At 41.8% G+C, this 14148-nt stretch overlaps 1 protein-coding gene across 1 annotated transcript in view; it reads left to right on the top strand.

Moving 5' to 3' along the window:
* The window catches only part of vex (somatomedin B and thrombospondin type 1 domain containing protein vexed), a 41949-nt gene extending 28195 nt beyond the window's left edge, over positions 1-13754 (top strand). Inside the window, exons 3-5 of the mRNA XM_088032438.1 lie at positions 5464-5587; positions 13212-13288; positions 13347-13754. Of these exons, the coding sequence (XP_087888564.1) occupies positions 5464-5587; positions 13212-13288; positions 13347-13558 (413 nt within the window). The 3' untranslated portion in view covers positions 13559-13754. The remainder of the gene's footprint in view (positions 1-5463; positions 5588-13211; positions 13289-13346) is intronic.
* Positions 13755-14148: the final 394 nt, after the last annotated feature.

The following is a 14148-nucleotide window of genomic DNA, read 5'->3' as shown; positions in this document are numbered from 1 at the left end:
TGGTGGCGTCGCCGGCTTCTTTATATTCCGGCCAAGTTGCCGGAGCTTATGTTTGATCTCGAAATCTGAGCTCACCCTCATATTGGAAAAGTTTCATTAAGTTCGGCGGGGTCTTATTAACCGGACGTTGCGTCTGCCAACGTCGCACCCTCAGGTCTTAGAAATTATCAGGGAAAGATTTATGGACCTCTCCTCGCGGGGCCATTAGGAACCCGATTGTGCTGACGCGGAAAAGGATAAAGATACGCGGTTTCCGAGGAGGCGTTTTGCATCAGTGGGCAGTCTCCCCTTACGCGGCCATTACGGAAACGAGGTGGGGGGGATGGTTTCCTCCGCTGGTATTGTCTAATGTCACTTCGGTTTTCGCCAAGGACACATATAATTTTGAATGCGATGAGTTTCTACTCATTAAATATAAAGCTTTCAAAGAGCTTTCATGTTTTAATAGCTACTTGCAAATTCACCCTGAAGGTTTCCTTTTACGTGTGTTTTCTGTTTATTTTAGATTACACAGCAGACTCTTCTGATTTCATCCTTTATGTGTCATCTTTCAAAAAGACACTGACTCTCGGATCAAACATCAAAAGCTGCACCTCACAATGAAGTGACACCGCTCAATGCTTGCACTTTAACAAGATTGCGAGCGCTTCGACAATCAAATTAGCGATGTTTCGGTGCAGTTAGCATTCTAACAAATTCATCGTTGCTTCTACAAAGTTTAGTTAACTTACAACAGGTTTACCTATGCAACCTTGAAAGTTTGAGGGCTTGTTTAACTTTACTTAGGAGACTCATTACATTCTTTACTGTGTTAAACTCGATCTCACTCTTTTATTTAGGAGTTAATCTAACTTCTACGTGTCGGAATGGGATAAAAATTTATACTTTTACTTCCACAGGCGTGTAGATCACCCTTGCAAAATTTCGTAGCCGTAGCGTTAATTTCATTATTTGACCTTGAACCGACTTTTCTCGATATAACTCGACCAATTTCAAGTTTAATAGCGCGAAAAAACTTTGAGGTTATTCTAATGACGGCTTCTATGGAAGAAACTACATTTCATGAATAAAAATACAAAATTCATAACCAAAATCCATTATTTATTTATAGCACACCCCGCTGCGTTACGTTCTTCCTGCTATTCCACATTCTCGTAAACATTACAAATCCAAGATAATAAATTCCGTGAGTCGGCTGCTTATTTATTTATATTCACACGTCTAAATTTGCCGCACGCGACTGACCGAAATAAGAAAGTGCATTGACACAGCGCCATCTCTGTCCGTGGAAAAAACAAAGCACATCCGCCATTTTAATGGATGTGTCACCGACATGCTGTTTACACTGTAAATGGCTTTGTCTGAGGCGTAGCAATTAATCCCAATTAATCCGTCGGTGGTCTCTGTTTAAATTCTTCGTCGCTCGGGCGAGATTTCCAACGTTCGAAATAGAAAGTCCCGGCATTTCCGGAATGTTGGCTTTTCCGGTGACTCACTTTAATTCAGTGCGATTTGCGAGTCTAGCTATTTTTGAGAGAGGAGATGCGAAACTCGGAGAAGTTCTAAAGTGCAGCTTTTGGTTTTCGAAGCGGCGAGATTAGACGCTTTTTAAAAAGTGATACTTAGACGGGAGATTCAGATACGAAATTGTAAAATCAACAGAAAGCAAACGCAAACGGAGCCACAGCGCTGAATATGCAAGTAGCTATTAGAACATGAAAGCGTTGCGAAAGTAGGAGCTAATTTTGAAATTAATTTGTTTAATTGGAGTTTGAGCAAATAGATGGCTACAGGACGCGCGGAACGAGAGTTTGACATGGTAAAAATTGCGCTGCGTAAATTACCCCACCAGAAATACGAGAAACGACTTCTCAAGGTCATTTTGTAAAAGTTGTCGTAGGACGTTCAAATTTTACAGGGGTAATCTAGACACCGGAGGGGTTAAAAGTATAGAATTTCGTCTCTCTGTGACATCGAGAAACAAAAAAATTCTACTGGTCAAATATCGAAAGTTGTCCAATTTGTGTGTATTTTTGAATCAAGCTATTGCCACTCATAATATAATCACGAGAGTGTAAAACTGCACATAAAACCGCCCCCGGGCCGCCCCCAACGGCTTTTATTCCCCGCTCTGTTGGAGCTAGCTTTTGTTAATTAACCAGCGGTGTTTATCAATTAGTGCGATTGTAATTTCGCAAATAAACGAATGCGAATTAGGGTAAATTCGTTTTTGTTTCCGAAAACCGCAATCGCAATCACAATTAAAAAAATGGGCAAAAGTTCACTAGTGCTGGATCCGGATCTGGAAGACGTAATTTAATGCCCGATTGAATTATGGGTGTATGCTGGTCGGATAACCAAGTAATTAATCCATCACTGACCAACACAGTTGATGATTATTAGCACGCGTGGGGGCGGCGAGCGGGGGTGGTGTGGGTGGTAATTAATGCTGACGGCTAGTGTACTGAATCGATTTGCGTGCATTAAACATTGTCATTACATTAATAAAAAAATAATGGAGCCAATGGGGGTGGAAGTGGGGGCGGTGGATCTTTAAAACATGAACCGTCTTCATTTCCCGATGGTTTCATCCACCTCACATGCCATATTTGACCCTTTAGCTTGATTAAAATTAACCACATCCCTTTCGAGGCCCGCTATGAAAATTTCATTATACGGCCCTGTCTGGGTTTTTCCGTGTCGTTGTCAATTATTACGACGATCTCTGCTCCCCTCAAATGCATGCACTTTGAGATCACAGGTGGCGTTTTTTCATGATGAATAACAGAGGGTGTAAATTCATCCCTTATCGCTCCGGGAAATCCGGGATGCTTTTCCGGGCAAAAATCCAACTGTACTTGTCAAAACGGTAATTAAGTGACGACACGCTTGTGGTTTGACCGTGGAACGAATAAAACAGGGGTTGCTTTGATCCTATTTTAATTAGCTTATTAGGGGTGCAATTGAGTTGGGGGTTGATTGTTTGGTATGAATTAGAGAGTTGAAAGGGAATTTGTTTGTCGGGAATAGAATTTACAATTGTAAAATAAACGGGGTTGCAATGGTCGCAAAAAAAAAGTTTTTTTACGAGTTTCATGGGAGGATAAAGAAATTGCACTACCTCAAGGTCATTTGAAAAAGTTAAGCTACATCCTTGAAATTTGGTATGTAGCTTTTTGAATGTGGTTTTGGCAAAAGTATGGATTATGAGCGGGTTTTGACTTTTGGTTCGCTTGTTGTTGAGCGTTAATTTCGGATATTTATGAAGATTAAACTGCTTCTAGAACTCATAAGTAATCTGTTATGGGATGTAATGAATATTTTGATTTTATATCGCTAATAAAGAATGAATTAAAAATGGCGGCCCCAGAGAAAGGCTCAGAAGTACATAAAACAAGTATGGAGTCCATGAAACTATGCGACCATCCAACTTCCAAGTCGCGTCGACCACTTTTATGTTATAACCCCGAGAATAACCATAAACCAGTTTACGGCATCAAATAGAGTGAGAGCTGCCAACATCCCTGTTTCCGTTAAATTCTCCAGAATTATTATATAACCAAAAAAAAAAACATCTTGGAACTACTTTTCCACCCCTAGCAGCAATCAGCGTTTATCGTTGTTTCGCCCCAATCTCGTTGATTAGCACCGACAGCACGTTACCAACCGCCCCCACCCTCCCATCTAAAACAATTGTCTCTTCAATGACATCCTTAATTGTTCACCCCTTGTTCCCCTTCTCAGTCCAATCGAATTACCCTTTGTATCTGTAATAATGCAAGATAAGTTGAGGGTAGAAAGGCGGCGCAGCACCAGGTACGGGTTGGGGGTGGCCGGGAATTGCATGTGCAACGTGTGAGGGATGCGCTCGATAAACCCGAATTTACGTAGTAGAAAACAAACAAGGGCGATGCGGCTCAAAGGGACCGAGAAATATCAATATTCGATTCGAGCGGAGAACAGCGGCGTCGCGGGGGCGGTTTTTCGTGTGAGATTGTTGTATCGACTGGAAGATTTTAACGACCTCGCCGCGAACACACACTTTTCAATTTTCATGAGTTTTTTAGGTTAATTTCAAGTCATGCAAACTTCTGCTTTTCCATTAGTTGCAGATTACTGCGTTGGTATTCTTTTAATGGGAATTACTGCGGGAAGCCTTCTGCTCGAGTTGGGAATTTGAATTTTTTTACAATATTTTATTAAATAACTCGGCGAACTTTTCAAGGGAAATTTACGTGATCGAGGCACGAAATAAAACGGTATCGGCGATAATATAAAAGTCGAGGAAGTGAAGGAAATTTGACGAGAATGGGGTTTAAACAGAGGCGTGCTTACTGCGGAAGATTGCATGAGATACATAAAAGTATCGTGTGGATTGCTGAAATTGCAATTTACAATATTGCAGGTGCAACATACTGCGATTAAACAAGTTTTGGCGAAAATGCAGCGTTATCGATTGCGTATTAACACAACTGGAAGCGTTTAAAGGTTTCAAGGTCATTCGAAAAAAGTCGTCGTAGCGTCACCAAACTTTGTACACATTCAGTGAAGAGGCTTCTCATGAAAAGTATGGAATCTTGGCTGCGAGTTTCCAGCGTGGCACCCGGAAAAAAATCTTGATGAACGAGTGTAGAAACAGGCCGCTAATCTTGATCAATCGTGTGCAAATGAGCATTTTTTCCCTCGGCAAGGTGTAGGGTGTAGAAACGCCTACAGGTGCTTTCGATCGCGCCGCCTCTGATTTATGGCCCGTACCGGACCCTCCGGAATCAGATTTATTTGTTTTTATCCGGAGCTTTTGTTGTGGCCGGCCGTTCAACTTCCGGTCGGTGATGTCCGGAGCTTTATGGCTTTTGAGTGTCCACTTGACCTGGACCGATTACAAGATGGCCGTAGAAAAAGCCGTCGATTTTTGATTAGTTGCTCGTTGCGGGACCGCTAGTCTAAGTTAATTAATTATCGAACGAAAATCAATCGAGAGCGTGAAGCTGTCATCTTTGCACCCTCACATCAAAGGGGCTTCTCCGTTTCCGGTCCAATTTATCAGTTCACGCTTCGGTGGGTCTTTTGTTTTTATTAATTAAACACACAGTCAAAGCGGCGTAGACTGTCACAGAGATGCATTAAATAAAAATGGGGCAACGAGTAGAGAGCCAGTTACTGGAAATTGAATGGGACATTTCGATTCGTTATTGACGTAAATAAAAACTACAGCCGAGGGACGCTTCCGCTTGCAGATTTTTCCATTTCCCTCCTTAACGAAGTTGAGGGTTGAATGGGAGAATCTGTTAAAAAGCGGAGGGAGAAGCGGGATCTGCATAAATATGGAAATGGGATTGTGATCTTGGATGGGAATAAAAGTTTAAGCGCTCTTGTCCCAAATGGGGCAACAAAGAAGAAACGGAACAGTTTGACAAGACACGACCATCATTAACTCGACTTGAATTTCATTTTTTTTTTCAGAAATCGCAATGCTACTCCCCGGCTCGTTGTCCCACAGCAGAACCGCCAACGCCACGAGTGACATAAGGAAGAACCTGCGACTGCGAGACCCCGATGCCTACCCCCAGTACGATCCCCAGAAGACGTAAGTGTCCATAAACGCACCCTCAGTCTATATATAACACTTTACGTAAGCAACATCAAGTCGGCCGTTTCCCTGTGATATTACGCATTCATTCCCACGGTCCTCCCAAGGCAAACATAAAACACATTCTCTGTATATTGTGACGTTTCGCGCTTATAAACGAGTGAATTATTTTTGAAACGTCAACAAAACAAACCTGAGCAAGCCATCGATCAATTAATTTAGACCCGGATAATCTATCATAGAGATTAAATTGTACACGTGTACAGATTAAGGAGTGATTTATAGCCGCAAGGCGCCGGGAGGTCAATAAAACTTAGAAATATGACGTTTGACGCAACTTTTCTTGTTTCCCGAGGAAACACCTTTGCTTAAGCGAAAAATATGGGTCTCCAGAGACGAAGTTGTTTTACATTACGCACAAGGAGGTGAAACCAACGAAATGACAAGGCATTGAAGTTCTCAAGGTCATTTGGTAAAAATCGTCGCAGGGTGACCAAACTTGGTACAAGTGTTTCTATGGCCTTCAGGAACAAAAGTATAGAATGGCAGTCGGATAGAATTAAAAATATGGTCACAGTCGCATCTGACATTTTAAGAGATATACATTACAATCATGTGTGTATCAGTTTTTATTTAGAAAAACGCAACTATGTAACCCAATATGGATTTAGAATATAAAATCGTATTTCTCTTATATAAAATATTATAGGCAATAAATCACGACAGCATGTGGCCACCCTTCTCTTTTTTTTACGTGGGTTATAAATGGCCCTGTTTTGTGCTAATGCCCGCTGTATCCATCATTTTTATTTAGTTGTAGTGTCGGTTGTCATTTTTTTCCGCGGTGAAATAACAAATCCAAATTTTTACGTAAGAGTACTTCTATTACTTGTCTGAAAAAATCCCCCAGCTTAAAGTCTTCGTCTAACTTAGAGCTTACAAAACAACAAAATTCCACGTCTGCTTTTAACCGAAGAAACGCTCTCCTTATTCTTTAACCCCTATTTGGATTATTTTTACGACCGCATCCGTGCCGCGAGTTTAAAACAATAAAAATGGGATGCTCTACATCATGGGGGTGCCACCACCACACTTAAAAATGCAAATCTCGTCAACACTGCGGCGCGAGAAAAAAAAGAGCAACAATTAGCAGTAGCACTCCGTTGATTGTGAAAAAGGACGATTTTTTCCGCTCCGACGCAACATGGAGGACAATTAAGAGCAACTTTGAAGCGTGAAATAATTATACGGTTTTTTATTTTCATCATCTGTTCCCTTGCCGTAATTAAATATTTGCATAAGCCATGGGCTCGAAATGCGACTGTTTTTTTTTCAGGATCCTGCATCCGGATAATTAGATTGCCCGTTGTTGAATTGAGTTAAGGTGGCAGCGCTGGAGGCACTACCAACTTTTAAAAACAGTTAATTTGGCCTGTGCCGGATACAGTTAGCTAAACTCTTCGTTAAAATCAGAGGGATAAGAACACGGTACGGTTCGAATCACACTAAATTTTGATTTCGTACATCCATAGTAACATCCCCACCGAATTTCATAACTCTGCTGCGACTTTTTTCCCATGACCTTGAGTGCTGAGAATTGCTCTAACTTCATTATTATTGAAGCCACGGTGTTGGGAATTTGTACTTTGCGTGTTTAGAGGTGTGACAACATGTCCACCAAGTTTGATAATGCTGGTGTTAGTTTTACCAAATGACCTTGAAAGCTTCCAGTTTTGTTCCCGGTTCTCCCAAGTGGTTCCGTTAAAAAAGTCGTCGGTATTCGTGGCAGGCGTGACGTCGTTAACGGCCCCATTAACCCTTCATGTTTGTTTCGGACCCAGCCAAGCGTCATAGTTTCCAAGTCGACGTCAAACGTTTTCGAATACATGAAAGTGTAATTAATAACGTTATTAGTACGGCGAGTCGGTTCCAGATACGTGCACGGTCGGCTTAACGGAAAGCGATAAATTTTCCGGAACAGCACCGTCGTACGTAGACGTTGCCATCCGTCAAAGCCGCCGTGGTAATATGAGATTACTGAAAAAGTAAACGCTTCATTTCGATTCAAATTACATGGTGACGTTCTTCTGAAAAGATGGATATCATCGTTGGCGCACCGTTGCGGACGGTAACGAGGGAAATAATTATTCCATGATACACGACCGCTAATGAAAACATAGCGCCGTTGTGCTCGCATTAACCTCATCCCTCTTCCGTCGCCTATTGTGTATACAGCGCGAATTAATTAAAATGACCGCGGACGGTCGGCGTTTACGCGATGTGAATTAGACGCTCTGGCGACGTTATTAAGTCACATGCTGCTGTGATTAATATGACGAAACGTCGGCGGGGCGACTATAAAAGGACGTGGGCAAAAGACACCGTAATTAAGGACGAAACCGGGGAACTGCACCGAAAGTTGTCTTCAGGACGAACAGTCGCGGATAGAAATCTGAAATTCTATACTATTGTTTAGATTAATGGAAAGAGTAAGTTTACAAAATTTCGTGACGATACGACGAATTTTATTATTTGACCTTGAAAGTTTGAAAATGGTATAATTTCGTTATTTATTGTCCGAAAAGTTCAGAATTTCGGTGGAATCGTTTAAGGAGACCTCTGACTTTATGTACAACCCGAAAAAGCCAACTTTGATGTATTGGTCGGACCGCTAAACATTGTATTGTAAACGAACTGATTTGAAAGTAGTTGTCGGAGCCAAACAGCGGTCGTATTCCACTTCAAAACCGATTCAGAATTTACTATGGTTCCAATATCGGCTTCAAAAGAAAATAAAGTCCCTAAATCACTATATATCCCGAACACGTGTTTATTTGTGTCCCAAACTTCTCAATCCCGGGTGAAAAACGAACCGTATTGTCACCAAACACGGTAAAAACGTTTCTTTGCCTCCAGGTGACGGGGCGTGTAATTGACGTCCACCTCTAGACCCTGGAACGCTTTTCCAACTCCAGGTTAACCCGTCGATTCCCATGCGATTCGCCAGAGGATTATATCTAACTCGACGCGCAACAATCCTTTAATTATCTTGCCTCTCGTATCCATCTGTTTATCTGTGTGTTGTAATTCGATTAAATGGGGCCGGTATTCCTATAGGACACGTTTTCGGACTAACATCCTCACGGGAAGGTATATACGTGCCTGTGTACGATTGTGGTAATTACCAAAGGCTTTGATTTTCTGATATGGAAAAAAGGGAAGTTATGGCAAGCGACATTCGTCGTTATTTTAACGATCGAGATAAAGTGGCTTTGTCGAACTGGCGTGGAACGATTTTAGTTTGTTTTCTGGATGATTGCTTCGCGGAGCGAGAAGAGATATTAGTTGAGGGGGTTATCGACGGTGTAATTTTCGGTAGGGGGGGAGAGTTATGTTCTTGTTCTTTCGGTTGTGTGTGGATCAAATTTATGATGCGGCTTTCATTGTGAGTTTAAAACAATAAAAATGGAAATGATTTACATGCGGCTCGTGGCGGACGCCATAAACATACTTACATATGCAAATTTCGTTAGCACGGCCTGAAAGAACTGAATGTAGCCGTTATGATGATGGGAGCTGCATGCAAAGATTTTTTGCGAATGACAAGACGTCTAGTAGGCGGCTCGGAACTTTAATCACAAATAGATCAAACGCTCGTTACCTTAAAACACACATTTGATGAATAGGCGACTTTAATTTTTACGATAAACGCTCGAAATCACAACTAATCAAGTTACCTACCTCCTGAGGCACCCCAAGCACTTTACATCTAGCCGCCTCGCTCGCGCTATTAACTCACATACTTCAGTGATTAATATGACGAAACGTGACAACAATGAGCGTTGTATGTAAAAGCCGATTTAATTATGAAAGGAAAACGGGCGACGAGTTTCCGAGTTTCCATAAACTCCACCCGAAGGAACGTGGGCTTGATGGAAGATTACGAGTCGCAGTCGGCTGCGGTCACCTTGTCAAAACCATCTCGAAAAAGTCACAACTTCATTATGGCAGCGTTGGGATTCGCAATGCCGACTTCCTATCTTTCAGAAAGTCTCTGCTCGTGAATCCTCTGCGGTGTAATCGCTCAGTTCAAAGAGAGCGCGTTTTATCCGCCCGGTAATCCTGGGGGATTCACACCTGGGCGTGCGACCTTGGATGAGGTAATGCAAGATGTAATAGCTTGTAACAGTGGCGGATAAAAAAAATCGTACGGTTTCTAGATAACTTTGAAGTTGCTTCAAATAAGACATAATTAATACGAGCCCGGGAGAAATAGATGAAGTAAAAGGTGTAGTAGGCCGTACCGCAAGCAGTCTTGATTTCGAGCAACAAATAAACGAATGAGAGGACTTTCAAGTTTTCAAGGTTATAAAGTCAAAGTTGTCGTAGAGCCACCAAATTTGGTACACATGTCAATCTCGGTCTTCTAGACAAAAGTATAGATTTTCTTTGGTATGTGACAGTAAATAATCGAGTTTGAGTAAGATGATCTAATGATTGATGAAATAAAAGGTCTTGTGGCCCGTACCTCAAGCAGCGTTGATTTCGCGCAACAAATGAACGAATGAAGGGACTTTTAAGTTTTCAAGGTCACAAAGTCAAAGTCGTCGTAGAGCCACCAAATTTGGCACACATGTCGTTCTCGGTCTTCTCGTCAAAAGTATAGATTTTCTTTGGCGAGTGGTGGTAAATAATCGAGTTTGAATAAGATGATCTGATTTGCCTTCGATGTGTTTGTTGAAACTTTACCACCAGTCTGTGAATCGATCAGTTTCTTATGTTTCACGCTTCAAATGTTTATCCCGACACTTTAGATCTAGTAGAAACGAGTACATAGAACAGCAACGATATTGAATTTTGAGCTCAATCATCAGACAATCAAATAATACGTAGAGGCAATATGCTTTTCGATGCAAAATACATAGAGCGCGATGGAAAATAAAAGAAAGTAAACATAGACGAGTTTGTGTTGCAACAAAAAGAACAACTGCATCCCCTCCGGAGGAGTTCTATTGTGATAATTAATTCGCAAACTTGTAAACGTTACGCGAAATTGGCATTAAAACTTCCTTATAAAGGTGTTTGAAGCGAAGTAATATTAAGTTAATTGGCTGCTTGGTAATTACCAGTTCGAATTTCCAATAAGCTTTGTAGAATCTCCACCACAAATCAAACTAATTCTTTCTTTTGAAGCTCGAAGCTCTTTAATTCGATTCGCTTCCTTTCTCCAGATTAAGAATTCCGTTTGAGAGAGTATCATTAAGCAATATGTGGAGTCGCTGACTGAGCGCTTTTAAATCGGATCAATCTAGAAAGCCGCGTTCCGCCCCCAACGCCGCCTCCCGAAGTATAAGTTCATAAAGTCGCAAGAAGCTTCTATAGCGTCCAGTGCTCGGACATTCCTGTCGACTAAACCGAATATTTTAAATATTTGGACGCTACTTCTTGTCGGCATTTCCACCCTCGTAATGGGGGCGGCGAGATGCAACAAGTTGGATTAAGGCTCGACGTGGGGGAGAAAAGAGAGGAAGAGTTGGGTAACAGTCGTAAACGAACAATTTGGATGCGCTGCAATTGGGGTGATTGGCATGAGGCCATCAACGACGACATGCTGAGTAGTTTCCAAAGTCAACAATGAACGCTAGCTGTTCTAAGTACTTGGGCAAGAATGTGTTTATCCGGGTTTAGTGTAAACGCAGGAAAATCTTAAGATCCCATCGTCAAAAACCCGTGAAACCATAAAACTCGTTCCTACTCAATTACCGTCGACAATTATTCATCGCAGTCACGTGCCATCTGGAGGGTATCGAGGGATGAAAATCGTCGATGAACTATGTATACAGGACCGGACGTTTTGATAAATGCATCAATTTCCTCCGCAGCTCGCTCCATAACTCAATCCGGCTGGGTTTGACGTCCGCCACATTTCATATATAAGAATTCAACTGTTGATTGTCTCTCACTTTTTGAAACATTCCATTTTTTCTCCCGTTCCTCTTCATGCATCGATTCCTCGAATGCGCGGTTCGTCTTGTTTTATTATTCACGGTTCGTACGGCATTAGACGCGCGTTTTGTTCCGTTTTTTGACGTATTAAGACCGCTCTACGTATGGATAATTTTAATATTCGTGTCGGAAAGCGAAAAACTACCACATACTTTCGTTCCCCTGCACCCAAACATCGCGTATGCAAAATTTCGTTGCACTCCGACGAATTTTAACAAATGACCTTGAAAGTATATATCCCTCCACCGCCACCGTTGTGTTTGAAATACACGGTTTTGGTTTTCACCGTCCTGTTCCTGACGTACTCCCGGGCATTATGCGCCTCCCGGAGGGCGGCAATGGCCATTTCCATTACGGAAACTTTGACTGTCAATCTAACGTCGAATTGGATTGCTCGTGTTAGCGTGCTTTGTTTCATCCCAGATTGCACAATCGAGTTCATCTTTTTTCCTGGCTCCGACTTTATTAATTCATGTCCGTTCGTATCGATTGAAGTTCACTATGCGGACCTTGTCGCAATTTATTATGAGCAGGTTAGGCGTTGTTCGGGTTGAACAGGACGACGTCCCGACGCTTATTTTAATAGCCCACTTGATCCTAGTCGACCATTTCTGTAATAATTAACGAGCGGAGAGTCTCGATAACGTCTTTATTGGAGACTAACCCGTGGTTACGACACCGGATGTCTGCGATGATGGATCGGGGCGTGCGGAAATTAATAAAACGAGGGTTACTCTGCAGCCACCTCCAATTTTACACTTTCCTGATATGTACGGGCAAATTTCGCGGTTACGGTACACATTCTCATCAAAACCGACGTTAAACACGCGCAAATAAGGGAGGTGGGGGCGTCCGAAATTCTCAAGGTCATTTGGTTAAACCGTCGCTACGGGCTCCAGTTTTTGCATGGAGGTTATTACGGGCCCCAGGAATCAAAGTATACACACCGCTACCTTTGGGGTGGTGAAATTCAAACACAGAGTGTTATTGACTTGTAGAGGGAAATTAATAGTGCCTGGCAGGTGGAAGGGTGGCCTAGACCCGTTAAATCTATTATAATTTTGGTCATGTAATCCAATAAATGGAGCAAATTTTAGATTTTCAAGGACAATGGATCGGTTTAACATCTGGTGGAAACTGTTGTGGTAACGAAGCACCTTTTAAAAACTCGCAAAGCTTTTTAGGACACGAGGCGCTTGAGAGAACGAGTCTAAGTACACTTTCATGGCTCGACTAGGAGAGAAGTTCCTAAGTGTATGAAGTTTGAAGGTCATTTAGAAAAACTCTAGTTGTGTCTATCTTGTGGAGGGGAGAAATCCAAGTATAGACTTGCGATGTTGTTAAGTGAGCTGCCAGTGTCTTATGAAAGAGAATTGATGACATTTGAAAGGATAGAGGGTCCTTTAGTTAGTCCTATTTCCATCTATTGTAATTCCGACGCCGTAACACGCTGAATGGGGTTGTTATGAGGTTTGGCAGGTTTCAAGGTCAAATTGTCAAACTAGCGGTAGAGCTATGAAAATTGGCAGACGCGTTCCTTTCGTTGTTGTTCTGAAAAGTTTAATAAAACAGAGGCTGGTGTTTGTTCAGATTTTTTTTATTTAAATTTTTTCAGATACTGCGTGGCGTTCGAGATCCTGAAGGCGTCGAAAGCGTGCAGAAAAGAGCCAAATTACAGCGCACTGAAAGAGGGTGAGCTCGCCCTAATTACTCGTATCACGTAACTCCATCCCCTTTGTTTTCTTTGCAGGTGAACGCGTGTGCGTTCGTTGCGAATCGGAGGCCCTCCACGAAAACCTCGGTTGGCGCTGTCAGGGTCACGGTGTTCAGGGGCGTGTGACCCGTTTTTCGGCCCTTTCTGCCCCTCACTGTCATGGGAAATGGCTCCGGGCCGAGGCTGAGCCGGATCGGTCGTGCGCTGACCGAACTTGCAAACCCGAATCTGCCTTCATTTTTGTCTGAAGACACGTTTTCCATCAGTCACCACCCCCACTATTGTAGCGAACGAAAAAGATTTTTTTGTTTCAGACACGGACTGCGTAGGAGTAATCAAAATGTTTGGAAAAAATGTTTAGAAATGTGTGTTGATGGCTGACCAATATATTTAAAGGATTATGAACATAATTGCTATTATATTCGACAAGTTTTTCTTACTAAACGTGTATTCTTTGTAGGATATGTATGTTAGATGAGGATTCTACCTAATATTTGTTAATCGTAGCACTAAATATTTTTACTAACCGATTGTACATAACGATGCAATGAAGACCCTTTTTGTAGTATCATACGACCTATATTTTGTCAGACATATCAAAGAATTGGATATATCATGTCATTGTTAAAAACAATAAAGTAACTATAAGGACAAAATCATATTACCCTCAACAACAAGTAGGCCATGATTTCGGTTCACAGCCTGCTTTATATTCTTTTAACATCTGCTGGAGCCAAATACAATGATGTTAAATGAAGTGTATTTGAAAAGTTATTTCAAGAAATAACAAAAATGTTATCTTTACATTGAAGTCGTGCCATAAAATTACCATTAAGAA

The sequence above is a fragment of the Gnatocerus cornutus genome, chromosome 3 (genome assembly GCF_029298725.1).
Source record: "Gnatocerus cornutus isolate USDA-ARS CGAHR chromosome 3, icGnaCorn1.1, whole genome shotgun sequence".
NCBI lineage: Eukaryota > Metazoa > Arthropoda > Insecta > Coleoptera > Tenebrionidae > Gnatocerus > Gnatocerus cornutus.
The sequence above is the reverse complement of the archived record's forward strand: the minus strand, read 5'-3'. Positions and strand labels throughout refer to the sequence as shown.